General features: G+C 43.5%; 1 protein-coding gene across 1 annotated transcript in view; it reads left to right on the top strand.

Annotated features, from left to right (window-relative positions):
• Positions 1–2,333: 2,333 nt before the first annotated feature.
• The window catches only part of AOAH (acyloxyacyl hydrolase), a 66,522-nt gene continuing 41,435 nt past the window's right edge, over positions 2,334–27,420 (top strand). Inside the window, exons 1-6 of the mRNA XM_042817411.1 lie at positions 2,334–2,415; positions 2,623–2,777; positions 13,077–13,172; positions 16,647–16,707; positions 17,787–17,886; positions 23,705–23,764. Of these exons, the coding sequence (XP_042673345.1) occupies positions 2,624–2,777; positions 13,077–13,172; positions 16,647–16,707; positions 17,787–17,886; positions 23,705–23,764 (471 nt within the window). The 5' untranslated portion in view covers positions 2,334–2,415; position 2,623. The remainder of the gene's footprint in view (positions 2,416–2,622; positions 2,778–13,076; positions 13,173–16,646; positions 16,708–17,786; positions 17,887–23,704; positions 23,765–27,420) is intronic.

Genomic DNA, 27,420 nt, shown 5'->3' with positions numbered 1-27,420 from the left:
CTTTACCCATCCCCAAGCTCATTTCTCACCACCACCCAAGCTATTTTCCATTAGTTGTCAGGAACTAATATTGAAGTACAAGCAATGAAGGAGACTTATGTGTCCTTCAGATCCCAGCAACCAAACCCTTGATCTCAGGGCCTGCTCCAGGGATCACATTTGTTCACGGGGTGCACACATGCACTGCTGCCTTGTCCTCTGCACTCATGTAAATTCAGACTGGGCTCTGTTCTGTTCCACCTGCTTTGCTTTGGGTTTTTTGGCCTGATCCTGCCATACTGCTCAAGGCAGAGGACACACCAGTCTGCTGGCAAGCAGCAGGTGTATCCCAGATATACCTTTCCTGGCTCAGATGTTGCATGTAAGCAAAATGGAAGTGTTTATGATCAAATCCTTTTCTTTAGGACATATCTAATGATTTTATTTATTCATTTATTATTTTTCACCTCCCATTTACATCGTTCATGTGCTTATTAAGAAGGTACCACATGTTCCTTCACTGCTCTACTCAGGCACTATTAGGCCTCACTGTCTTTGGGACTTGAAAGCCATATAAAACCGATTTGGCAAAAGGCAGAACCAGCTATGTGATTTGAGTGGGAGGAATTAAAACTCAGCATCGGCAGGGGGGGCACCTTGCCAGCTGGCCTCTAAATCTGTACATGTAGATCCCTTGTTTGTCTGACCAGATTGCGTGTTCTGAAGGCTTTGGGGTTTTATTTAATTGGTTAAAGAGTGTCATGAATGCATAAGATCTCATGAAATTCACAGTTACATGCGATTCCAGGTAATCTCACTGCTCTTTCCAGCCTCAAATGCAAGACAGTAATCCCACTGATGACGGGACAGAGCTGTGTGCTCCGCAGCTCACCTCACCGGGGAGCAGCCTTGGAGATATCTATATGCTTTCTAAGCTCTGTTGTGTAGATTCATGTTTTGCTACAGAGATAAATTGGAAACCATTCTCCAGACCTCAGTGCTAGGAAGATTTTCTCCTTGCCTATTATTAGCACTCTGCTTTTGCAGCAAGCACTCAATATGCACAGTTTTAAAGGACTTCAAAGTGTCATCGGGAACCAAGTGATATGTATGTTAAAGAGGGTTTAATGGAGCTGCAGTCACTGTAGCACAGCAACTTTTTATAGCAAGTTTCTACGGCGTTAAGAAAAACATCCTGCAGATTTCAGCAGGGCTGGCATATGGATAAGATACTTTGCACTATGATTTTTGTTTATCTGCTATTAAAAATAGCAGAAAGAGAGAGCCGCTCTGAACAGTGCTATCTATATGAGGAATGATAAGCAGGAACTGTAAAGCTCAGGCAACAGCTATTACCCCTACTTAAAGTTTGTTTGTTTGTTTGTTTGTTTGCCTAGAAAAGGAAAAACATGCATTTGCAAGTGGATTGGAATAAAGAATGAATATGTGCCACAATATGCATTTACAATGAAGCTTTTAGTAGTCTTTTTATTTTCCGGAGCCACTAGATTACAGAGCCATGGATGATGAGACAAATTCTGCTTCCCAGAGCTGAGGCAGACTTTCAAGGACAAAATAGGTGGGATTCCCACAGAGGGGAAGCTGTAAGAAGCAGTTTGCAAAATAAACATGTTAAACACTGGAGCTGACGTGATCCCACTGGGTCACACTGATCCGCAGGAATAGCTGAGTGTTTAATGGGGAATTATGCATTTTAAAGTCAAGAAAATACTGATTTATATTGTCTATATTTCCTTCACAGCACCATTTATGATCCTGCTTTAGTTACACACAAGAAGCACACTTTCATGCTGGACAACACAGGCTCCTCACAGCATCTCAGCACGTCTGAGTGAAGCCTTCCCACATCCGGGAGACCATGATCATCTGGGACAGGGAGCAGCTGGCAGCAGTTTCTTCACAGCAACCCAAACGAAGTGGGGAAGCCTTTAGCTGTGGGAGTGGTCAGGGTGTCCCCATCGCTGGCAAGGTCAGGGATGCACATTGAGGCAGCTGTGCCCATTCCAGATGTGCCACTCACTCGGCTTCCGCTGTTCCCATCCCACTGGCAGCTGCCCGCCCATCCCCTGGCTCAGTCTCCACCGCCTGCAGCCTCTTTCTTCTTTTTTTTCTCTATTTTATTTTTATCCCATCCGCCCAAATGGAAACCCTGCTCTAAAGAAACAGGAGGAGAGCTTCTTCTTTTCTTTTTCATTTATCTGAACGGAGGAAGGCTGGGGGGAAGGGTTTTGTCGGCTTTTTATTTATGCAACACGAGTTGCTCAGGGGAGTGTCTTGCGTTATTAATGCTGAGTGGCTCCGGCAGCTACTGTGGTTTAAGGTCGTTAGTCACTCGCTGCAGGCGCGCCGTGCAGAGCTGCTCACAGCACCCTCCTGGTCCCACCAGGCCAGTAGGTTGGGAACAGCTGCAACTGGGTTAGTGGGGCACGGGGGGAGCTGGGGCTGCGGTCAGTATCTAACCAGGATCATGGGGTGAGCACGGATGCTCCTTGGAGCAGCCCTGCACCAGCTCTTACCCACAGAGGAGCAATGAGGATGCAGGATGCTCTCCGTGCATTAGAGCAATGCAGGCCTGCTTGCGCTCTGCTTTTCTGATTGTTGTTTTTCTGTTGCTTTCCTTAGGATGAGGGCCTCTAGGCAGGTATTTCCGAACTGGTTCTGCATCCTCTGGCTGCCATTCCTGCTGAGGGCTATCTCCTGCTCCCCGCTGCCCGCTGCAGAGCTCCCACCGCCCGCTGCGCTCCCCTCCGGGCTGTCCCAGGGACAGACCTGTGTCGGTATGTACAGGCTGTCTGTCCTGCTGGCTGTTCTTTTGTTACTGCACCGGTGAGCAGAGAACTGCTGCGCACATCGTAAATCACTCCGTTATCTGCTCCTGTGGCTGTACTGCAAAACACTCGGTGTTGTTGGTGAAATAATCGTTCGGGATGTTGCAAGGGCAGCATGGGGCCTGGAACTACTTTATGATTTTGTTTTTGAGTGACTGCTTCCCAAAGTTCATGTTTTTTGCTCTGCTGAGAGAGGAACGCTGAATGATCTGGCTTTGGTGTTCCCAGGGAGCTGGGAAGCAGTTCTCAGTACTGCTGGTGGGAGGATGTGCTGTCCCCCAGCTCATGTAGAGTCTGCGTGGTTATTCCCAGTCCTAGGAAATACTATTAAGGATAGCTGGCCCTCTTGGCTATGGAGCAAGGCCTGAGTGGTAACTGCCAAAGGTGCTCACCTGCTGTTAATGAAGTTTTCCAGGGACCTGGCAGTAAGGCTGGTCCCTGTCCTGGACAATGGGGCCACATAGGGTGGGTGCCTGCAAAGGGGCACTGAGGTGATCCCATCTCCAGCCATGGCCTTGCTGGTAGCCACCAAAGCTGACAGGGTGCTTCTCCTCTTCTGGTGAGGGTGTGCAGCTGGACTTCCCACGTACTCCCAGGTGGAACTGTGGGGTGCATTTTCATAGAATCATAGAACTGCCTGAGTTGGAAGGGATCTTTAAAGGTCATTTAGTCCAAATCCCCTGCAATGAACAGGGACATCTACAGCTAGATCAGGCTGCTCAGAGCCTGGTCCAGCCACTATAGTTTTGGCAACTCTCTCTACTGTGGGTAGTGTTACAAGCAGTTAGGACATCATGCATTCTCACTGCTTTTGCCAAATGTATTCCCAAAGCAAAGCTGGTCATACCAATGCCAGCACAAGTGTGGGTATCTGTGCATCAGAAATGCTGTAGGTGTGATTCTCAGTTCCCAGAGGGATGTACTGCCTTGCATTTGTTATGTGCACAAATGTACAGAGCATAGCCACCATTTAACTTTATGATTCAATATTCTACTTCATGTTCTTTTAGCTTTTGAGCCATGTTAGTGCTGTAAACAGAAATTGCGTTGCCTTAGATGGCAATATTTCAACCAATACTTCAATCAGTATTTCAACCAATATTTCAATCAAAAGTATTTTCTCTGTGTCAATTAGGACAGTTAGATGTAACAACTCTAAGCTTGATTGAAACAGGACTTTGACACACAACCACGTCATTCACAGTGCAGATTTCAGTGGTGAGGAAGTGAGCCAAGTCACACTGCAGAGGCTGCTCAAGTCAGCCCTTGGTCACCAGATGGAAAAAGAAAGCAATGCCAAAAAGCAGAAATGGCCATCAGGACAACTGCTGGGGCAGGCAATGAGAGGGAAGTGGTACTTCATAATGCTGTGCTTTGAATGAAACAGGGAAGGCAGGGAGCATGCTTTCGCATAGCTTTTTTACAGATGAATATTGAGGGGTAGCATTGATTCTGGTGGCTGGTTCAGTGCAGCCCTCCTCTGCACGGAAACGAAGGTGAGATGCGCTCATCACAAGGAGAATGAGTGCAATTTCCTTTCAGCAGCCCAACCACAGAGCATTCTAGCCTTGCCTTTCTGTCTGGGAAGACATCAGACTAGAGCCATGGGAACTTCCCCTGACTTTTTGGCCATGTAGATCTAAGCAGCATTTATAACATTAGACTTGCCTGCTGTGAAGCATACAGGAGGTTTTCTTGAAGACATGAACTCTCTCAAGCAGGCTAAAGTTTGGTCAGGGGACTAATGTTTTGAAGGCATTTGCCTCAGGTTTTTAAGGGAAATGAGGTGTCTGCATATGAAACAGTCATTTCTGAGCACTGTTATGCATATGCAACCTGCATGCTGGAGATTGCTATATAACAGCTGATGCTGGTTAGGAAATAGATGGTCTTTCAGTAACAAAACACAGGAAATATTTTCTGTCATATCTTTCCACTAAAAATAGCATCCTTCTGGAAGAAATAACATGGAAATGATATGATGGGGGAGCAAAGTGCATTTTTGGTGCGCCCACTGAGCGCATTATAGCTTGGTGGTGTCCTTTTCATGCTCCCCTTGCCTGCAGTACTCCCTTATAGGCAACGTCTATCTGCCCCAGTAGGTTCTGGTCATACTGGAAACACACCTAGGTCATTTTTGCTGCAATTTCTTGAAAAATGTGGCTGCTTCATCCGAATAAAGTTTTTTCACAACTGGTTTGCTGTAAAAATGAAGCAACTGGAAAGTGTTCCCACCTAGAAAGGGACTTAATGCTTCTCCTTGTAGAATTAAGGAAAAGAGGAGGAAAGAATCTAGCGATAAACATCTTGGTCTCGGGATCACTTTCAGTACCTAAACAGTTCCTTACCATTTCCTACATGCTTTTAAATAGACGCCAGATAGTGGAGCTTCCACGTGGGCTTTCCTTGGCCCTGCCTTTGGAAAAGACTTCCTAGCACCTGGCAGTCTCTTTTCTTCAACCATGAAAGCTGCCTCCTGTCTCCCCAGGTGGGGGAAATGCTTCCCTTCTGCATACAGTGAAATCAGCCAGGCTCTCTCCCAGGTTTCTTGCAGGCTTTGTGTGCAATACATTCTTCTGCTTCATCCCTATGGTAAATGAAAGGGCTTTGGTAAGTTTTCCTGTATGCAAATACCCATGGAGCTGCTGTTTCTCTTTGTGCATTGACAGTTGAGTAACGGTCACTACACAGCTCTGGGAGTTGGATCATAGATTTGGCTGTGGTTTCTGGGTTTGTTACTAACAAACAAGTATGGCTTAGGGGATTTCTTCAGAACAAGAAACCATTTTGCTGGGAGTAGCCTGAGAATATCAGTGGGGCATCTAGATGACAAGATGCTGTGTATTTCTGTCTTAAGAATTAAGTATGAATGAGCACTTTGAACAGCCATACCTTTGACTTTCCCCAAGTTAAATGAGGAAAATACTGTCCATTTCACAGGGCAAGTACATATTCCAAGACAGTGCAGTAACTAGAAACATCAATGTTAATATTTCATTGTATGTAAGGTCTTCATTAAGGTATTTCTGAAAGACTGTTAAAGGTTTTATTCTCCATCCAAACTATGAAAGAGCCCTTAAGGGGTCTCTGCAAATTGATCAGTACTCCAGCAAAGGCAACTTCATCCATAAGTGTCTGAAGCAACCTGAGGAGAGGCAAAAGCTGTCCTAGAAAAAAAAGTGAGACATGGAAAGACAGGAAGGAGCTGCTGTGTTCATTTCTTCAAAATGGTGAAAAAAAGGAAAACTGAGTAAATATAGGTCAGTTAGTTAAACATCAATACCTGGAAAAATCGTGTGATAGTTAATCCATTTTTGTTCAGATTCTTTTCAAAAGTAAATAAGAGAGATTTCTCAAGGAGGAACAGTGTCAGACCAACCTACTTGTCTTTGGTGATGAGATAACGTCATGTAGATAGGAAGAAGCAGCAGATGCTATAGCTTGACTTAAGCAAGGCTCCTGGCACCACCTCAACACTCATCTAGTGGCTGAGAGTTATGTGGCACTGATCAAGCTTCTACAGGGCATGACAAAACTGTAGATGGCCTTCAGAGATAACTGCACATGACTCACTCTTTGAGTGGAAGGATGTACAAAATCAGGTCTTTGTTAGTCTTCAACTTGGAATGTAGTATCATTCCCTATTTTCATTAGCCCGGATGATAGTGTGCTGTTAAATTGGTAACTCATAAAACACTGAGAATCGTAGAATCATTGAATCATAGAATGGTTTGGGTTGGAAGGGACTTAAAGGGACCCATCCAGTTCCAATGGCCCACTGTGGGCATGTTGCCACCCACTGGATTGGGCTGCCCCATCCAACCTGGCCTTGAGGACCTCTGGGGATGGGGCAAGCACAGTGTAGGGCAGGATTAGACTCAAAACAAACGTGGAGTAGTTGCCTCTCGAAAAGACCATTTCCACATGGGTATGTTGAAGGCATTTTGGGACAAGTAGTCAGTGCCACATAGAGCAGATGGGAAAGTCCCCAGGGAGGATCAGCTGGGCTTGTAGCAGCACAACAACGGCATGCTGTCAGGAAGAGCACTCGCCCTGCAGACACCCAGATGTGCAAACTGGAGCTAGCTCATGAGATGTGAAGTAATCTGCTGCCTTTCCCAGTGCTGACAATTCTCTGAGGAATTTCTGTGTGACAAGAGGTTCAGAGAAAGATAAGCATAAGCTATAAAGTATGACTGAATAAACTGAAGTTAATTAGTCTAGAGAAGAAAAACTTGAGAAAGGATTTGATATCTGCCCTCAAAATTATTAAAGGGGCCATCTATCCTATCTACAGATAGACTTATGCTGTCTGTAACAGAAACAGCAAGAAATAACAGAAATAAACACTATTCAGACTAGGGAAGGGACACCACAGATCACTGCTAGGACAGAGGTATGTGCTGGACGGCCTCTTCCCAGCCAGCTCTCCTGGCTTTTTGTCTGTCTTGCAGTGCTGTGACTGCAAGCATTATTTGCAAATAGCAGTTTATTTAATTCCTCCCAGCAGCAGGCTGCTCTCTTCCTTTTGCTGATTATCTTTGGCTGCCCTTTTGGAACAAAGTGATCAGACAGGGAGAGCTCAAGGTACCCAGGCAGCAGTGCATCTCTGCCAGCAAACTGGGATCCTGTGAATCAGCAGCCAGGGAAGCAGGGTCTCTGTGCTCAATATAATGTCATTCTGAGCAGCCTCTGTAGGTCACCCCTGTCATTCCTAATGTATGAGGAAGCATGCTCTTGAAACATATTTCTAGTTCTTGTCACACTAACAAATACGTGGTATGGAGCTGCCCGTTCCTGCCTGTGCTTACAGCTGTAATGTACAGCTCAGTGAGCCCTGTCAAAAGGCCGTGCATCAACACAGCACCACAACGCAGTCTGAAAGTCTGAGATCAGCTACACTAGGGCTCTGTTCACTTTGCTGACAGTGCTCAGTTAACACAGCAGCAAAACTCAGTCTGATGATCAGCAATAAACGGCAAATTTCACCACAGCTTTTTCTTTGTTTTTTTTCCCTATGGCTTTAGATAGAAAAATCCCAGGTATGAGTAGTGCAGTAAACACGAAAGCCACTCTGAAAACAGAAATATTTCCTACAGGGATTTGTATTTTTCAACAGCTGATGGTAAAAATTTCATTTTCAAGGTCAGCCCACATCATACTGAAAATTTATGACTGTGAAATGCAAACACAGATTGCAGTGAGGTTTGCCTCACGTTCCTACCTACCTGCAGACATGTGTGTGTGCAAATCACACTCGTGGATGTGCATATGCATATGTAGGCATGGTGTGTTTTACATCACCAATACTTGCTTTTAAGCTCAATCTCATTTGTCTTTGATAGCCTTATTTATTAGTATCGATTGTCTGATCAGTTGCTGAATGCCACTCCTGTTCACACGTTCGCCCTACACAGAGCTTCAAAACAACCTGCTTACATTTCAGGCAATCACTTTAAATGCTTTTAGGAACTGTACACTTAAAACAAGTTCTGTGCATCCAGAATCTTGAAATGGACAATTCTGTGCAATCAGGGTGAGGCTATGCTTGTGCTTAAAGAGCTGATGGTTTGTTGGACAAGGAAACAGTCGCAGAGATAGCAAGAGTCCCTCTGCCACTATCCTTGCTTCAGTAAATTTTTAATACCCTTCCTTGATTTGGAAACGAAAAAATATGTTAATTGTGTATACATACACACTTTTCCTACTAATTAGTGTAAAAAGCATTTCCATTGCAGGTGCCTGGGGTTATAGATCTTGTTAAAGAGGGTTCTTTAAAGTGTAATGACAGAAACACCAGGGATACATTTGGCTGGCAGGTATGGATACCGGAGTCTTCCACAGATGAAAATTGAATTTTTTGTACCAGCACATGCAGAACTGTTTACAACCATAACAGACACCTCATAGGGTGTCTTAAGGAAGTGGTAACAAATGAACAGAGCTCTGAACCTCGGGCCTGAAACGTCTCACTGCTGCAGCATGAACTGCATGAGCAAAAAAATGCTAACTGATATTAAACTTAAAATACTGCTATATTGACATTAATATTTTAAAAAATTGTTAGCCAGTATTCTACGTGTAATTTTATGCCCAGTGACAGGTTCAGTAGTATTGTACCATTGAACATTTCCAGGATATTTCATGAACTTGGCAAAATTTAGGGCAAAGAAGTTCTTGTACATGCCAATATACTTGAATATAACTATATTCCATCACACTGCTATCTCTGTGAAATACAGAAATGCTAGCTTCAAATGGCATAAGAAACAAAGACTGAATTTAAAAGCTTGTATACTCAGATCCCTTTCTCAAAGCAACAAATGATTCAGATGCAGGGAAAACAACAGTCCTACCTTTGCATAAGCAGTTGCACCTGTTGAACTCACAATTTCCACGCTGGAAAAAAAAATCTTGAGATTACAGTGGGTTTTTCTTTGATGGCATCACCGCAGCGTTCAGAAGCAGAAGGCAAAGCAGATACTGGGAAGTATTAGAAAAGGTACATATCGTGAAAAACAAATCTTTCTTGTATTGAAATATTGCATACCCATGGTCTGCCTGTACCTTGTGCAGTTCTGGCCCCCACCTCAGGGGAGAAAACAGTAGGCATGTTGATTTTTTGCTTGCTCCTGATATAAACACTCTTATTTTCAAACAAGAATGTCTTGTTCTGTGTTGAACTGTGAAGAATGGGGCAGGCAACCACAGTCTGAAAAGCAGGGTTTGTGGAGAGCTATCTGTGCCCCAGGCCACTTTCCTTGGCTTATTTCTTCCTTGTGGTATAGCTAATTTGTGGATGTGGAATGGCAATACGGCTGGAGGCACGAGAAAGAGCCCCAGCACCCATCAGTGTGAACAAGAAGTGGCAAAGAAGGATGCTCCATGTGCCAGAAATCCCATGTAACAGGACAAAAATATCTACAAATCCGCAATGTGGAGAGGCAACTCTCAATGTCCAGGCACTCCTTTACATCCACAGGTATCATTCTAAGTACAGATCTTTTCAAACATGCAGCAGAAGTGGATTAAGCTAAATAGTCTGCTCAAACTGCCAGGGGCTCCAGGGCTAGGAAATGAATCTCTAGCTCTGACTTTATTACTGGGGTATGATTTTCTCCCAAGCCTATTGGAAATGTCATTTTATTATTACATGCTACTCTCAAATACGTGGGGACAAGCGCTTCCTGACATGGGCTTCTGAGCAAAATGGTTGTGGTGTTCTCTTATCTCCTCAGAAATTAATAGCAGATAGGACAAAATATCACTAAAAGAGACAAGCATTTTATTAGTTCCAGAGTCTAGTTTCTAATGGCTGGTAGGCATCATACCACCAATGAATTTCTTCCTCAGCCTGACAAGGTATTGAAACCTATTATTACAGTGCAACAGCAAAGTCAATTTCTTGAGACTTGTTTCTAAAGCAAATCACATGCAATCACGAAAAAAATGCAGAGCTTTTTTTAACCTTTAATTTGGAAGCTTATCTAGATTGCCTTCAATGTGCCCTGCTCATGATGAGAAATAAATCACGCGTAAATAGCTGCTTAATTAAAAGCAAGCAGCCATTGCTAAAGGCTGTCCAAATCTGGAAGTGTTTTTTCTACTGATTTCAGAGTATTCAAAAGTTTATAATCTTACTCAGAAGTGATCATAGATAGATGTAGCAGTGAGATCCCCACAGCTGAAGACAGCTGTCCTTTTCAGCTATTTTCCATTTTTAGCCAACATGATTTAGACCTGTTAGAGGTAAGATAACTTGTTAGCATTTCTGATAATTGTCATATTGTTCAGGGATATTTCTGATGATTTTTTGGGGAGGGGAGAGGGGGAGGTGTTGGTGCAGAATAGTGGCTTCTTGTGCTGCAGCCAACCATCAATTGTTTTCCTGCCACTGAATCCAAAAGGAAGTTGATCTACATGATGAAAAATAAAGATTTCTAGCAGGAGCAAGGATCAACTTCCAATGTGACTGTACCTATAGCCAAACACAAGAATCAATTATCCTAGAAAATAAATTACTAACTGGAGGTAAAATGTTTTTATCCCCAAACTAGCACTGAGGCTGAGGTCACCTCTAATTGTCCCCCTGAAAATCAGTCATGTCTTTCTCTGTCTAATTGTCTTGACAAGATCTGTGTTTCATCTGGAGCAAGTGCATTCAGGAGAGCATTCAAACGATCACGGTGGGGCCAGTGGGTGTCTGCAACACAGAGAGGGTAATAGCACCCTCTGTGTGACAGTGAAGACTGGTTTATGAGAGCAAACGCCCTGGGGTTCAGCTCTGTGGGTTTTTCGGAGCTGCCAGGCTGTTATTATTGTTATTTATATTCATGTAGCATCCAGTAGCCCAAGGCACTGTGTTAAGTACTTCAGCATCTCAGCGATGACTCTGTTAATTCTCAGGCAAAGCAAATCTCCCTTTGGGCCTGGTTCAGTAGGCACAGAAGGGTCTGACTGGCTCAATAATGTGAAAAATTTCCATTTAATCACCAAGAGACCTCTCCCTCAGTAGGGTTACCTGAATGATTGTTTTTGTGATTAAGAATTCTGTTTCTGTTTGGCAAAGCTGAATTAAAAATAGCTATTTTTTCCTCCCTTCTGCCATGCTTTGACAAACACGAGAGAGAAACTCTCTTACATCTTCAGCGGAGTCTGTTTTTTGTATTCCAGAGAGAAAGTGAAGCACTGGGGGTATTTTTATCCTCAGGATAATTTTAGGGATTGTGAACACAGTCTGTAGCAGTATGCAGCTGTGCATCCATCAGCTCCTTTCCCTGTGCTGAGGAGAGAAGACCTGGCTGTGACCATGTCTGACAAAGCAGAGATTAACCTCTTTGCATCCCTGCCAGGAGACCAAGTACTGCCATGTTTGTCTTTCTGCTTGGACTCCTTTCTGTCTTTCTGACTTCTAGACAGCCAGGTATTTTGACCTTGATAATAGAATGAAGGAGCACATGGAAGGAGTATGTGTGTTTTGTTGTTAAGGCATCATTCTGGTCGTTTAGTTTTTTCTGAGCCTCCAGCCTCATGAATAAAACAAACACAGTAAGAAGGCAGGGGAAGGGTAATTTTGTTTATATGTAGGCTGTTTGCCAGTGTTAATAACATGGCCTTGTAAACACCAGAAAAGGCAGCCCTTTTACAGGTGCTTACAGTGTGTCTGAAGGACCTGCACCGCCATCTCAACACTAAGTGAAGGAGCTGGAACACTGCGGCTATGCCCATGTTACCATCACAAATAAGCCAAGGTCTGTTTTCTGTCTCTGGAGCCATTGCAGGACTTGTTTTCCAGTCATACAGTTGAAGTTTTTTGAGAACCACTGTGTTTTAATCAACTGTTAATTCTTTGGACTAGCTTCTGTTTTGAAGGTGGAGAGAGAAGAGTGAATGATTTGTTTCAGGGTTTTCTCTTGGTGCCAGCAGTCTCCATATACTCATCTTTTCTTCTAGAATGACTAGAGGTAATGGCTCTTAGCATGCCTTATCAATCACTCTGCAGAGGACTTTGGGTGAGAGTTCTGTTTAATAAGTATGGAGAAGTGGGCTGTTATCCCAGCAGAAGAGGTGGCAAGTTCAGTATAATTTCCACTGGATTACTGTATTTGGTGTAGGAAAAGTATTAGACAATTCAAAGATACTGGTCTTACAGCAAGTTCCAATGGTATTGCTTCATCTTTTATTTGTCACTTGGTTCATAGGAGCATCAAAGTTTTTTCTATAGAAGAATGTCGGTTTGATTTAATAGCACATAGGCAGGGGTACTTGGAAGGAATTTAAAAGCTCACTTTGAGGAGTCGTGCCAGTCTAGAAGCCTAAACATTAATGCTCCTGAGCTCTGCAAAAAGATGCATCTGTATCCACATCCAAACCTTGCAGCTCACCTTCATTTCTAGACTGCCTCAGAGCAAATTCTGAGAACTTAGATTTCTTGTAGCTGAGAAGTGGGATTTTTTTAAGTTTTGATAGCTCTCTGTGAGCTCCGAAGGGTACAAGAGGTACATCCAGCACAGACATGAGGGTTGCTAAGAGGACAGAGTTCCTCTGATGTTGGTATCCATTCTGTATAACTCACAGGTTTTGACTAAAGACAGAAATTTTCAAATATTTCCCCCCAAGCTCTCATCTACTGTGGAGCATCCCAAGGTATGAAATGCCCAGCAATGCCCCAAGTTCTTCTATTGCACGAGGTGCTTCCCTACATACTAGAGATAACCTCATTCACTCTGTTTATTTGTTTGTTTGAAGGATGTGTGCTTGTGGTCTCTGTGATTGAACAGCTTGCACAGTGGCACAACAGTACAGTAAAGGCAGCCGTGGAGAGACTGTGCAACTACATACCTGGTAAGTATCAAATAATGTGCCATATGTTTCATTGGTGCTGCCGTACTTCTCTGTTAATTAAAAATTCACACATTGAGACTGAAAAAGCCCTCACCATGTCTCATGCGGCACCTAAAATTAATGTGGCTGAAAGATAGCCAGGTGCTTTCTGCAGGAAAGATGTAGCTGCTGCGGAGCTGGGATTTCATCCCAGAGTTACAGTGAATGGGGTTGTGTGAAGCCCAGAAGCCTGTGAGCCCCTTTTCCCCTGCTCTTTGTCCCCACTTTGTCTCTTTGTCAGCAGCTTTGCTGCATGTCCAGACACTCGTCAATACGGGTCTTTATATCAACTGAGGAGATGAAAACGCTTTCAATGGGGACAGGAAGCCATTATTGTAAAATCATTAAAATTATCTGAGGTTGACAGTGATGCGAATGGAAAAGTAAGTGATGAGAAAACTTTCAAAAGTGAAAGCTATTCCATATGAGCATATGTGGACTCCCCCTTTTCTGCCTCGTATTTTATCAGCCCAAAGGAGCCTAGCTGTCCAAGCACACGTTTCTAAATAGCGAGCAGTCTGAATACCAAAATAGCTTTGTGCTTCACAGACTCTTCCTACAACTGCTTAAGTAGCTAGATCTCACGTTCATTACATCGTTTTAGCTTTACGAATGCAGAAGGGTGGCTTTATGATTCTTCATTATACAGCCTTTTATATAGGCCTTCATGAATTGTATCTCTGAGAACCATATTACTATACAGACCTCAGCATCACGGAAGATGCATGCAGAATATTAATTCCTTTCTTTCCAAGACATTATTTTCCGAGATAGGATGGAGCAGGAAGGAAATTGCTGGAATTCATTCATTGACAGAATGATGCTTATCTGATCTCTATTCCATAAGTAGTATCCGTGGTGTTTTAAATTACTGGCACATCACCATGAAGTTGCAATTAGAAGCAGGGATCCTGCTGTTAAAATACAATTTTCCTCTTTAAAATATGACATGCTAGATCTACGATCATGATTCACTCCATGGACCTTGTTCAGCTGTCGTACAAGGATATTTCTTTTCAGCTGCCATTCTTTACACACATAAAATCCTATTATCCCTCTAGTTAAATCTGTATAATCCAGTTACCTTTTATGAGATGCGTGGATACACCCAATAGAAAAAAACTGACCCTGAACATGAAAGGAGTGAAAAATCCTAGGGATTGCGCAGGAGCTACAGTGTAACCCAATTTATCCTCCCCCAGGAGGTGAACCCCACATCCCAGCAGCACTCTGCAGCTTCCTCTTACTCCCTGGAACAAAAGGAGGTCTTTGGATCCTCATGAGGAGCAGCCTATTAAATCAGGCAGTGCCATTTCTGCTGAAGGAACCGTTTCATTATTTGACACATGCCTACAATTGCTTGCAAGACTGACTGTGACAAATCGATGACAATGAGGCTTTTCCTAAGGACAAAAAAGAGAATGAACACTTTCTTTTTAATGGGCCTCCTATTGTTTTACTTGCGATAAGAGGGGTTGTATCAGACTTCAATGAAGTCACACACTGTTTAAAACCAAAAATATTTAAAGAAAAAGAGAGAAATTCAGTATCGGTCAGTCCCATTTAGTCCCATAGATTGTGCAGAAAACACAGTCATGTTCTTGTATGGAAATGTTTGCCACGGCTGTGATCTGAGAGACAATAAAGCACAGCAGCATTATGAATGAAGGCAGCTCTGGAGTGGACAGAAATGCCACGTCTGGGGAAGTGGGCAGTATTTGTGAGGTACAAAATGCTGTTAGCAGGAATGCATATTTGTCTTGATTCTGCCTGTCTATCTGATAGACAAGATGTGCTCAATTCCTTAAACATGCTTTGAGATGGTCTGTCTCAGCACAGCCTCTGAGTCAGGCTCTGCTTCTGTAAGCCACTGCTGAGCAAACACCTTAGCTCAAGTGGAAATGGCAACGTGATTGATGCCATCTTTCCTGCAAATATTTGTCTCCTGGGTTTCAGCCAGCATTTGTGTTTCTAGGACTACGAATAGAGAAAAAATCATGTAAGAAGAGGGCAACCAGGGGACCTCTTGCCTGAAATAGGGCAAAAGGAAACATTCTCACTTCTGGTCATGCACTTCAAAGCTTTTCTCTAAACTTAAAGTGTTTAGTTAGAATTAAGTTCTTATCTTGGCCCTGAACGCTCACCATAATTATCATCATAATCTCTCTCTCTCTCTCTTTTCCCCTCCTTTGTCACTTGCACAGCTTCTTCCCACCAGAGCTTTCGTTCTGCACTGTCTTGTGTGTGTTCAGCAGGCAAGATGTTTGTGGGTGCCAAAACATGGGGGGTGTCCTACAAACACTGCTTATGGCTTCTGTCTGTTTTGGCATTGGCATCTTCTAAGATGACTCTACTTGCCCAATATTTTATGTATTTGCCACTCTCACCACCCACTTTTATCCCTGCATCAGGCAGCTGGAAGCCCAACTTCCCCCACACACCAGCAAACCAGCATGCAGAAGTCCCTGCTGGGGATGAGCTGGGGAAGCAACCACCCTCTGCTGGCTGCAACTGGGAGCCAGGAGCTTCCTTCAAGGCTTGCTCCAAGATTCAGACACCAGACCAAAGGCAGCACTAGAGGTGTCTGCAATGCTTTCCCTTTAGGCGAACAAGAATCCAATCTAATTCCCGAAGACCAATTTTTAACTCACACATTTCTCCTGAAAAGCAGATAGAGAGGAATTATGGCAGAGGTGGCTAAGAGATGAAGCTAATAGCTTGATTGAAGTAAAATATATGGTATGAGAAAATCATCTACTGCAGCTACAGGAGCTGCCTGCAACACAGAGTGGGAGGTTGGTGGAGTATCACGCTTCCTTTTGGCCATTCCCTTTTTCTCTGGGGTGAGTGCAGCCCAGCCATGGAGGTGTGAGAGAAAGAAAAGTCCTAGGAATTCTCCCAGGGAATTTGGCAGCTGCTAGTTTGTGTGGGTGCAATTCTGCCTCTTGGCATCTTCCAAGGCCCAGCACTGCACCTTCTCTGCAGGGCGAGTACAGCTCTTCCCTTGCACAAAATCCCAGAGCCACTGAGGCAGGCCAAACAGAAGCATGAAGTCCTTCATCACTTGCTACACTCCATCTATTTCTTTTCTTTCCTCTCACAAGCCTACCTCCATTTGAGCAGCTCAGAACATGCTGTGGCGTGCATGATTTCTTTCAGCTTTCACATGAGACAATATTCAGAACACTTAGCAATTGCCAGTTATCCATCCTCTCAGTCTTTCCCAACTACTTGCCTAAAGCTAGAGGAGAGCTTCACGTCCCAGCCTAGGTTAGAAATTCAGGTTTCCCTTCTCTGATGCTATGCTGAAATCTCAGATGTACATGCATTTATCTCAGATAAATCAGCATTCACCTGAAGTTGCTCCTGCGTGTTCTGACAGTCATAAAACGAGTTTCACTGATCTGAGTCACTTAAAAAATGTATGTTTTCTAGAAAAACTGCAAGGTTTCTGTTACGTCCTTGCTGAAGTGTATGGACCACACATAGCTGAACTGTAAGTACCGCTGTGTTTTCTCAAGCTTTGCTTTAGTTCATGCTTCAGAAGTACGGATGTATTATCAGACTGAAGTTCAGGGTTCTCATTCAGAAAATCACATGGTTTCTAAAGCCAGGATGCCAGCTTGGCATTTGGCACAGCTCTCTCTGAGTGAATAAACACAGCCTGCCACCGTGACCACTTCCATGCGACATCTGCCTCTCAGATCAGGCCCACCTGATGTAATTACCTTTTGAAATTCAGCTCTTCTGGTGGAGAGAGGAATTTGAATAACTCATGTGCACGAGGCAGCTCTGACACAGTCCCACTGTGTTAATACTTGTCTCTGGCTTTCCCTTTTACCTTTAATCAAGCTTTCTAATTGTCAGCCCCTACGTGCTCCCAGCCCTGACCTTGATACACGCTGCTGGGGAAGGCTGTTAGGTAACATTGGTGATTAAAGAAATAACATGTAGGCCACTTTATTTCCTTTGAAAGTTCTTAGTTTAATTAACAGAGCTGTTGCTACACCTTTTTCCTCCCTCGGGTTTTTATTTTTATTTTTATAACTAGCCAAGGGACTGCAAAGTGCTTACAGGACTAAGAAGTGCTATAATCCAACATTTTAATTTAATTCTTCATCAGCCCAGAAGTGCATCCCAAAAAAGAAGGAAACAGCCCTAGCACTTGTGCTTGGTGATTAAATGTTAAGGATCTTTGAAGGCTTTCTGGTTATTTTCCTGAGTTAATGACTGAAGATGTGTGCCAAATTGCATATGTATTAACTTTAACCTTTAAGTCTTTGTCAGGCTTGTGATTGATTAAAAGACGCAGCCTAACACATTTGATTCAGGTCCTGCACATCAAGTGCAGTGCTTTTTCATCATCCTGGTATCCAATTCTACATGCTGAGTAGGATGCTATGACAGAAAGTCGTTTGAGTCGGACAACATGCTGAGCAGTGGCTATGGACCATGGCACAGCATGCTGAGGTTATCTGGTAGTGCTGGGGAGATTTAGCTTCCCATGGAAATTTCTCCTGCTTCCAAATACCTAGAAGAATGTGTTGGTCTCTGTTTTAACACCATTTCCTTCAGCATAGACAGGGAAATGAATGCCGATGTGGTCTGCCATTCCTTGAGGCTGTGCAAACAGGATCCAGGACAACCCCTTTGTCATCTCTACCCTGCTCCCAAGGTGAGTTACTTTTCAATTTCTTTCAAAGCTGCAGGCTGTGGATGGCCCCTCAGGCTGGGACCAAGCATGCAGAGGTTCCCAGGCCATGTGAGTTTTTTGGGAAAAACAACAGCATTCAGAAAGTGAACACTTTCAGACAGTGTCTGTTTGAGCAGAAGGTACACAACATACTGTTTGATGTACCAGCAACGTGGTTGCTGGAGAGTGGCAATAACAGGGCCAGGCTCCCTTGTGCCAGCCTGGGCCAGGGAGAAAGAATATACAAATATCTCATTTTCTCCAGACTTTATTGTTGAGCAGACAAATAACTCCCAACCCAAAGCTCAACAGCAGTTCACCTACAGCCCCGTGTTACCATGGCACAACATGTTATCCTTCATCTCTGTGACAACATACATAGGGTCAAGCTTCCCATGCAGATGGGGGTTATTTGACTTGGCTTGGTCTGCCATGGGAGAGGGTTAAGCTAACTTGTATGGCCTTTGGCCACAGGCTGGAAACAGGCAGTTAGCAAGGCTTTGGGGATGTACTCATTACACCATGGTAACTTAATTGCCTGTCAGACTATATTAATTCAATAAAGGTGTCTAAACAGGTATACTTGTTTTTGGGGGTAACAGCTGTTGTTTTCAATGCCCATGCAGACACCCTGCACAGAAACCTGTGATCAGTAGTGGCTGTATGGCAATGTCAAAAAGCAAGTGATTCATTGTGGCATCTACTTTTTGGAAATATTTTCCTTGCATCTTGGTAATGTCTCACTTGATTTAAAGGTTGGCATAAGATGTTTTACACAGAGCCTCATCCAGTACCTGGTAAAATCAGTGAGTTTTGATGGGTTCATCTCCAGATTGGATTTAGCTCTCCCGGTATTAAGAGCTGCAGATATACCTGCCTTCCAAGAATGACAGTATCTTTTATTTTACAAGAAGCATGTGCCCCATGTGACTATGCTTCATGATAGTCACATTGGAGGTATTTGGGTGTGCAACCAGATCAGGGATCAGGGAAGAAGATGAGTGCAGGAGAAAAGAGGGCCCACACCTATCTAACTCCACCAGGACACTGCCCAAACTTCATCTGATCTCTTCCTTCAGAAATTCTGCATCTGAACTTGTGGAAGGGTTTATAGATCCTTTCACCTTTCCCGAGCACACCAGAGCTACCCACTGGAGGTGCTCTCTTAGTGATGGCCAGGTCTTTCCTCACTTTTGTTTGCCTCTGGCACTTTCAGCCCTGGTAGTTGCATGAATTTTTTCTTTTCCTTCACTTGCAATAGCAGCGGGGGCCCTGTCAGTGACTGTGGGGCCTCATAGTTTGCTCTTTTATTTTAATTAGGAGTGCTGAAGGTGGAGGTGAGAGGCCATCAGGCTTGCCAGTGTTGCAAAGCACCCAGAGGACAGCTGTGGGAGTGGTGGCTGCATTTTCACCACAGTGCAAGCCCCAGACACAGATTTTCATGTGGGCTTCCTTTCCAAAGTGAAGGAATAAAGAGAAGTAGAGACCAACCTGCGTCTGGCTTCTCTATTAAAGAAAATGATTACTTTACTCAGACTTCAACCTCCATTTTAGCACCCCTTGTATCACAGACAGCACAGGGAGATGGGAGGAGAAGAGCGCTGCCCCAGATTCATGCTCAAGTGGTTGATAAATTGCCCACAGTAGCTCTGTGACAAGTCGTACTGAGTGAAGATGAATTATGGGTGAAAAAAATTAATACACAGTTAGAGACACAGATGCATAAAATGCAGTTTACCTCACATTTGCTCCTGCGGTTTGTAATTTGATCGATCACTTCAGTTATATGAGCCTGCAAATGTTGGCTCAGTCCCCTGCCAAGTGTTTGGACAAGACTTAAATACTAATGACTATTTTGTTCGACCGTATCGATTTTCAGGTACTTCGTTTATTCATTTAGACTTTTGGATGCACATTTTCCCAGAATTATTATTGTGTTTGTACTGGCAAAGGGACTGATATATAAAAGCAGAATGATTTGCCCTTACAAATCCGTATGATGTTGCATTTTTCATTGTCTTTAAGTGGCATATATCAGTACAGAGCTGCTTTTTCAGTCAGTCGTTTTTGCTCATTCTCTGTGAGGTTGCTGTAGTGAGATCATGTGTACCAAAGAAGAGCCAAGCTTTAGAGACCCAGCAGGTTACCTGCACAATTTAAGTGTGGCACACCAAGTATATGCAATATGCTCTGTATTACATATTTTCCCTGTCTGACAAACTACTCAAAATCAATATGCTTTGTGGCTTAACATACATCAGCACAGGACAGATCTAATGTTGGCTCCAGTACAGCCAATGGCTACAGTTATCCAAGCTACCTGGCTTAGGATGACTAGATATTGCTTTAGGAAAAGAAATTTGTTGGCAGACTTTCTGCACCGAGGCTCATGGCAAGGGTGCATAAGAAATCACCACAAGAAAAGGACAGAAATAGGACAAGGGCTTCAGGCTGCTGAGCTCCTTTTCCAGCTCTCGGGAGAGAGCAGGTTTGCAGGTGGTTCATCTCAGTCTCAATCTCAGATGTTTTAAGCCAGTCAGCCTGTTCAGTTAAATAGAAATACTTTAATTGATTTTATTGGGCCAAAATAATGGCTTGACTTTAGAACTGGCATCCTGCTGCCACCAATCTCTTTAACAATCAGTGTTGGAAGGAGCATTTACTGTTATTTCTGCCTTTTGGAGGACCTATTCTGCTCCTCATCACTTCTCTGTTCCATGTTATTAGAGGTCTTCTGGCTGCAGGCTTCAGCTTAGTTGCAACTAGCAACTACTGGGAGTCATCTTGTATGAACAAAGATACATGTGTTTATACTAATGTCATTTTATCTTACCAAAATAAGCTTCATAGGCACAAGCACTGATGCTGGCTCCTGTCCCTGATACCATCAAGCTTTTCACTGACTTTGTGTGAAACCAGAACCGCGTTCTTCATGGATATTACAGTGGGAACTCTTAGGAATGAGCCTGGACTTGCCTGAGTGCTGTGGTTGAGATTCTAGATGGCATAGACTGACTGAACATTTTGATCATGTATATGGGAACTGTTGAGTCCTGGCCTGAGCACTGATTGCTCACCTGAGGCGAGCGCTGAGTCAGCCATGGGAGCACAGGTGAAGGCAATTCAGCTGTGTGATGAAGGGTGGAGCCTGGCTGCGCCTCTCCTAGACCCATTTAAAAGCTGGCTGCCACTGGGGAAGGGTCTCTTGTTGGAGTACCCTTCTTTTGGAGTTTTTCTGTGAGCCTAGGACATGGGTGAGCATTTCATTTTTGATTATGTCTTTCCACCATGATGATCTTTCTAACTATGAAACCTGTAAAATACCAGCCTAACCACACTGCTCTGCTAACTGTACATTTGTTGTTTGTGCATCATGTTGCAGAGCAAGCGCACCAGTGTTAATGGAAGTGTTATTTCTAGAGAACAAGGACTAAAACTAAGGTGTTTCACACAGTTGAATGTGTGCCTCTGGAATCCTTAGGCTTGCTAGGAGCATCTTACAATGACTCTTTTTGATAAAAGACAGGATAAAAACAGCTGGGCTAGAGTGAAAATGGTGGTTCTGGAATGCAAACAAGTGTCCCAGGCTGCTCATATCAGCCTGGGGGACAGCCTGAGCAAATTTGACCCTATGAAGCAAGGCTATGAGAGTCCAAGTCCAAAAGAATGAAGTGGAGTAAGATAAAACCCAGAGTCGTTGCCCAGGGAAGAGAAAGAACCAAGTCAAGCCTGGCATGTTCTAGAGCGGGGCTTGCAGGGAAGGTCCCTATTTTGGGCCCAGAGCATGTATCTTATGGTTTGGCTGTCCTGTGTGATCCTTATGATTCCCCTAAGGACTTTACTTTGCGCCTGTGGGTCTCCACCTGCAATACTGCGTCCCGGCCCAGTGCCCCCAGCACAAAAACGATGCAGAGCTCTTGGAGCAGGTCCAGAGGAGAGGGCTAGTGTCGGTATGCATCTCCTATTAAGAAAGGCTGAGGAAGCTGGGCTTATTCAGTTTAGAGAAGAGAAGGCTCTAGGGAGACCTTCCAGTACTTGAAGGGAACTTATAAGCAGGAGGGGAAGTGACTTTTTACATGATCTGATAGTGATAGAACAAAGGGCAATGGTTTTAAAGTGAGTTTTAGGTTAGGAAGAAATTTCCTAGTCAGGTGGCAGTGAGGCATTGGTGAAGGATGCCCAGAGAAGCTGCAGATGCCTCATGCCTGGGAGGAGTTCAAGACCAGGTTAGATGGGGCCCTGGGCAGCCTGATCTGATGGGTGGCCCTGTCTATGGCAGGAGGTTGGTTGCTCGTGCACTGCTGCTGTGAGCAAGAAAGGGTCCTCCTCTCCTGCTCGGCAGAAGAGGACTGACAAATCTTACCTCCTTGGAAATTCTTCATGTGTCATATGCAATTTAAAGCCATTTTGCTCGTCTAAACCTTGAGATATTATATTGGAGAAATAATAGCACTTGGAAACATACACAGTATGCAGATGCAAGGTGCATGTTTGGTTTAGAACTTGCCCAGTGGGAAGAGAACAGGAAACGTTATCTTGGTTCCTTCCTAGCATCTCTCATTTATTGTTTGCAACATATCCAGATTTTTATGAGATTATCAACACAAATACATAATATATGCAAAGTATCTATATATGTAAACACGTAGACACCTCTGTTGCTTGTTTCTTGTTCTTATTCTTCCTTATCTCTTTATATTAACTACAAATTTTTGAGCCTTGAATCTCTCAATTAATTTGCTTTGACTGCCTCAATCAATTACGACGAGATGCTAAATTTTATCCCCAGTAAAAAATGTTGATAACAATTCCTTGAAATGCAAGTATATGCTGCTTTAATATCCCAAGCTGGTATATACACTGTTCAGGAAGGTGCTGTGACTTAAGAGGTATTTTCTGCCTTTTCCAAACACGTTAGTACTTCAGGCTGAGCATTGTCAGAACAATTTGTTCTTACTAACCATGTTGATCAGAAGCAAGGTACTAACGTACTTGTTACACACCAGTGGGATTTCTCTTTCCATGTGAAACATTTTCAAAAGTAGATTTAAATACATATAATTCTATATAAAAATAATATGTATAATATATAATAGATACATATATTATGAGTGTGGACCTCAGGCTTCCCCAGTGTGCTTATATTTAAGCAGTCATGAAAGCCCATGGAACAGAAGCAGTTATTTCTTCTGAAAGAGGGCAAATGAGCAATATTTTCAGCCTTGCTTGAGGTCAATTATTTCCAGAATAAAGAGCTAGCCTTCCTAGAATCCAAATAGAAGACTTACCTTTTGAGTTATTATTCTCTCCTTTGCGTGTTCCCACATGCCAACTATTCCCCTGCTGGCAAGTATAGCCCCCAGATGTACAACGTCAAATGTTGCCTTCATGCCTAGCACAGTATGTCAGACTGGCATTGCAAATCTATTCCCTGACCATCTAATGAATGGTTTGTTTTTCTGCAGAGCTCGTGGAGCAGTCAGTGCTCTGCAGCTCACGTGCTGCATTCAGGATATGAATCTCAGCTCTTAAACTGATCTGGACTTTCTCTCAGGAAATAAATGATGCCCTAGGGCAAAATAAATGAACTCTCGCCACTGGAGCTTCATATGGGGTGATCAGATAATTGATTGTTCATCCAATAAAAAGTAGCTGATGATGAGTTTGTAGACCCACACATCATTTTTGTGCTATGACTGATATTAAAAAAAAAAGTTTAAAATGGGAAAGAAAAATTTGTAATTTACTATGATGCTGATCTGTTTGGTTTTTTGTGTGTGTTTTGTTCTTACTCTCCTAGGTGGGGTTGAGTGCTGCAATACGGAAAGCAAAAAGGATTTTGAAGAATTCCAAGGACCTGGTAAGATATTGGTGGTGTTGTGGTGTTTTACAATGTATTTGCTTACTGGGAGTGAGTCCTCACTCACTTTGCCCAGTTGTGAGCCATCTTGATCATCATAGAGTTGGATGGCTGAATCACTCCTACCATGCTCCTCAAGTGAGACTAGAAAGAAGAACAGAGAAATAACAGAAACGAAATGTAAAGTAGAGGGAGAACAGACAAAACCTAATGGAAAATGCAGACTTGTTGAGTAGGGATAATTGTTGATATCTAACCAAGACATTCATGGAGCAGCTGACATCATAGTGCAGATCCGCACTGGAATACCTGCTTTACCTGCTGTAAAAAGTACAATAGTATAGATACTTTGTTTAGATTTTTTACAAGGCAGGGATTTCCCCACTCATCCTTTCCCTGTGCCTTTCCTCCTAGATATGTTCTTCCTTCAGACTTCTTGAGTTATTTATCATTGCTGGGCCTCAGCTCCTCCTCATTTCATGCATCCTCCATATCCCTAGCCATCCCTGCTTTGCCCTTGTAGACGTGTAGGAGGAAGCCTCATGAACAAAGTTGCTGTCTCAGAGCACAGAGAGTGCCTTTAGGGGTTATCTGAAATTCAAGCAAAAGCCTAAATGCAAATTCTGCTTGGTTTTTTTTCCCTTTATGTCCCTCTTAACTTGAAAGCTGGGGTTGGAAATCTTCCACCTCCACCAGTTTTCAGGTTTACAGTGGATCTCTACTCAGTTGCAGAGAAGGGAAGGGTAGCTTTTATTCTGCTGGCTTCACTTATGAGCTCAGCCATGGAGTTTGCTTCCAGTTGTCTTCAGGCATTTAATTCAGAGCAAATGTTTTTGCTGTTTGTGAAGAAATCATTGATATTGCTTCTTCCTGAACCCTCACTGTGATGCTACTCTCAAAAGTGAAAATGAAGGTGCCTAATTAGCCTTTGGGCAATTGCCAAATTGTGAAGCCAGGGAAATAAACAATGCGCTGGAGAGATGGGTCTCAGCTCCTACAGAACAGCAACCAGCAGGATCTTATTCATTTTCCTCCCTATTCAGTGCTGTTTTCCTGATAGCCTGAGATTTCCTCTCAAATTACATGCAATACCCAATTCCCTTCCCAGGGTGCAAGCCCACAGTCTAATGCTTGCAGAAAGACTCTCTGAGTGAAGGAGGTCCTCTCTGTTAGACTGAGCTCTGGAGCAGGTGTGGGATGGAGAGGGATTGATGAGCAACTGCTGCCTCTTAGGATGCAGAGCTCTTTACCTCCCTTGCATGGGCTTTACAAACTGAAATGAAGAGTCTGATCCTTTTATTTCTTTTCCTCCTGTTTGCACATCAAGCTGTGTCCCTTGTGTGGCAAGCCATGACTGACCTCCACAGAACATAGCGTGTCCTTTTGAGGTCTCCAAAGTAGATTGGCATGGTTGGCAACAGTCCTTGGTGCAGTGGGGTCTCTTTCCAATGTACCAGTGCTCTACCATGAATTCAAATCTGCTACACAATGCCCCTGTACCTCCTCATCCTCTATCACTATGCCCTTGGCTTCTTTCAGCCCTAAATTGCCTGTTCATCAATGAAAAGGGCAATTAGGAACTACCCTGGCTAAGAGCAGCAAGACCCTGTTATACCTGGCTTTCTCCAGTCAGTGGATTTCTAAGCCTGCACGAGGCCATATCAAATTAAAACAAGTATCACCTCAGTGGTTGCACTTTGGCAGTTATATCTAGCGTGTGTCTTGTAATGATACTTTAAGAAAAACATATTAGAGGCAGAAAACTAATAATAGCAACACTTCTAGGGGTATAACAGGACCTCTTTAAAGTTTTGACCTATGTTGGAGGGAGACAGCAAGTTATCTTTTTTTCCTCGTAGCCACCATTTTGGGTGCCTTTGCTTTGTGGTGTGTTTGGAGAAAGAACTCCCCAGCCTTCTGGAGAGGTTCTTGCATGTTAACTGCCCCCATCTTGGCTCAGCTGCTGTGCATGACTGAATATAAGACAGAGGTGATTAAAGCTGGTGCTAAGGAGATTGGAAGGTCTGCCTGGCTGACAGGGGATTGTATTTACTGAGCATTTCTTAGGGTTGCTGTGGGTTTGGGAAAAAGAGAAGGTATCTTCCAGATGTGGAAATGTGGTGAAAAATACTAAACCCAAAATATTGAGTAAGCTTCTCCATTCACTAAATGTAGTAAGCCATCTGTGAGCAACTCATTTAAACCAAGCACCAACAAACGTCAGGGGCTTTTTCTTTGTTTTCATAAAACCAATTAAAATAATTACTGGAATGTCATTATGGAATGCTAACAAGCCATGAATTAAATATTATTGGTTGTTATGAACATTTCTAGCACTAACTTTTCTTATGAATGGCGAGGCATCTTTGAGTAACAGCAGAGGAAAAAATTACTTCAGCAGAAGAGAGTTGTGCCTTTAGTATTTAATGAGAGTAAGCTGTATGTGTGCTATCTAGTAGCCACTACATGTTGCCTTTAACTCACATCCCTGCAGCAGGAGAAGCAGAAAGCCACAGAAAGGAGACAGAGGGCTGCAAGGCAGAGCAGGGCACGAACCAGTCTCCTGCCCACCAACTGCTGCAATCATGGCATGGCTCTGCTGGGAAGATGCCTGCAATTCCAACCAGAGCTGAGCAGTGTGCTGGGGCTGCAGGGCTGCCTTCTTTTGAAGCTCGTGAAGCTCCAGTGGGCAGCACTTTTCACAACGAGCTGAGAAAACTGCAGGAAAGGTTTTATTCTACTTGCAGCAAATGACAAACTTTAAATGAAGTCTGAAAGCAGAATAAAAGAAGACCTGCTTTATTAACTTATTTCTTGGAAAATTTTGTCTTTCTGGCACAGTTTGGACTCCGGGTGCCTTAACTTCAAAGGCTTTGCATGCTGTGATTTAGGCTGAAGTAAGAAGCCAACAGCTTAGATGAAGACAGCACAAATCTTAGCACAATGGAAAGTTTTCAGAGCCTCCAGTGCTTTTGCAGGCAGCATTGAGATTAGTCCCACATGGAGGAGGTGGGGAAAATGTTGTAATTTTTTTTTTTTTAATCCTTTCCAGGAAGCTGTACAGAGGTTTGCAAAGCTTTTGGTCCCCAGTGCAATGCCAGCTCTGCCATATGAGTCTGACAGAACTGGGGAGAGTTAGCTGGGGATTTTTTTGTGTGTTTTTTTGGTTTTTTTGTTTTTCGTTTTTTTTTTTTTTTTGCAGGTTTCTTGTTTCTTGGCTCCCTAATTTTTCTCCTTTTGTTTCTTTGATTTCTCTGTGGTGTCCATCAGAGAGTGCATTGTCACTGCCCTACTTCCAGCGCTGCGAAGCTTCTACAAGCACAGCACAACTTTTTTTTCCATCTTCTGCTCCTGCTGGTGGTGCAAGCATTACCTACTGTCTTTACACTGGGGGCTTCCTCATCTCTTCAGTACTCCCTTCCCTCCGTGTTGAAATCCTAGCTGTGACTTTCTGCTGAGGATGACCTCTGCTCTTACTACCATGTAGCTCATCTCCATTGCTCCTTGCAATGCTCAAGCCCAAAGCAAATGCCTGCCTTCACAAGAGCTGTGGGGCAGTGCCCAACAAACTGATGAAACCCTGCCTCGCTGCCCTTCAGTAACCTCTAGGAGTTGCAGAATCATAGAATGGCCAGGGTTGGAAGGGACCTCAAGGA

The sequence above is a fragment of the Centrocercus urophasianus genome, unplaced genomic scaffold, assembly GCF_019232065.1.
Source record: "Centrocercus urophasianus isolate 14NV4802_14NV808 unplaced genomic scaffold, USGS_Curo_1.0 seq_16, whole genome shotgun sequence".
Taxonomy (NCBI): domain Eukaryota; kingdom Metazoa; phylum Chordata; class Aves; order Galliformes; family Phasianidae; genus Centrocercus; species Centrocercus urophasianus.
Note: the sequence above shows the minus strand (reverse complement) of the source record. Positions and strands in the feature narration are given on the sequence as shown.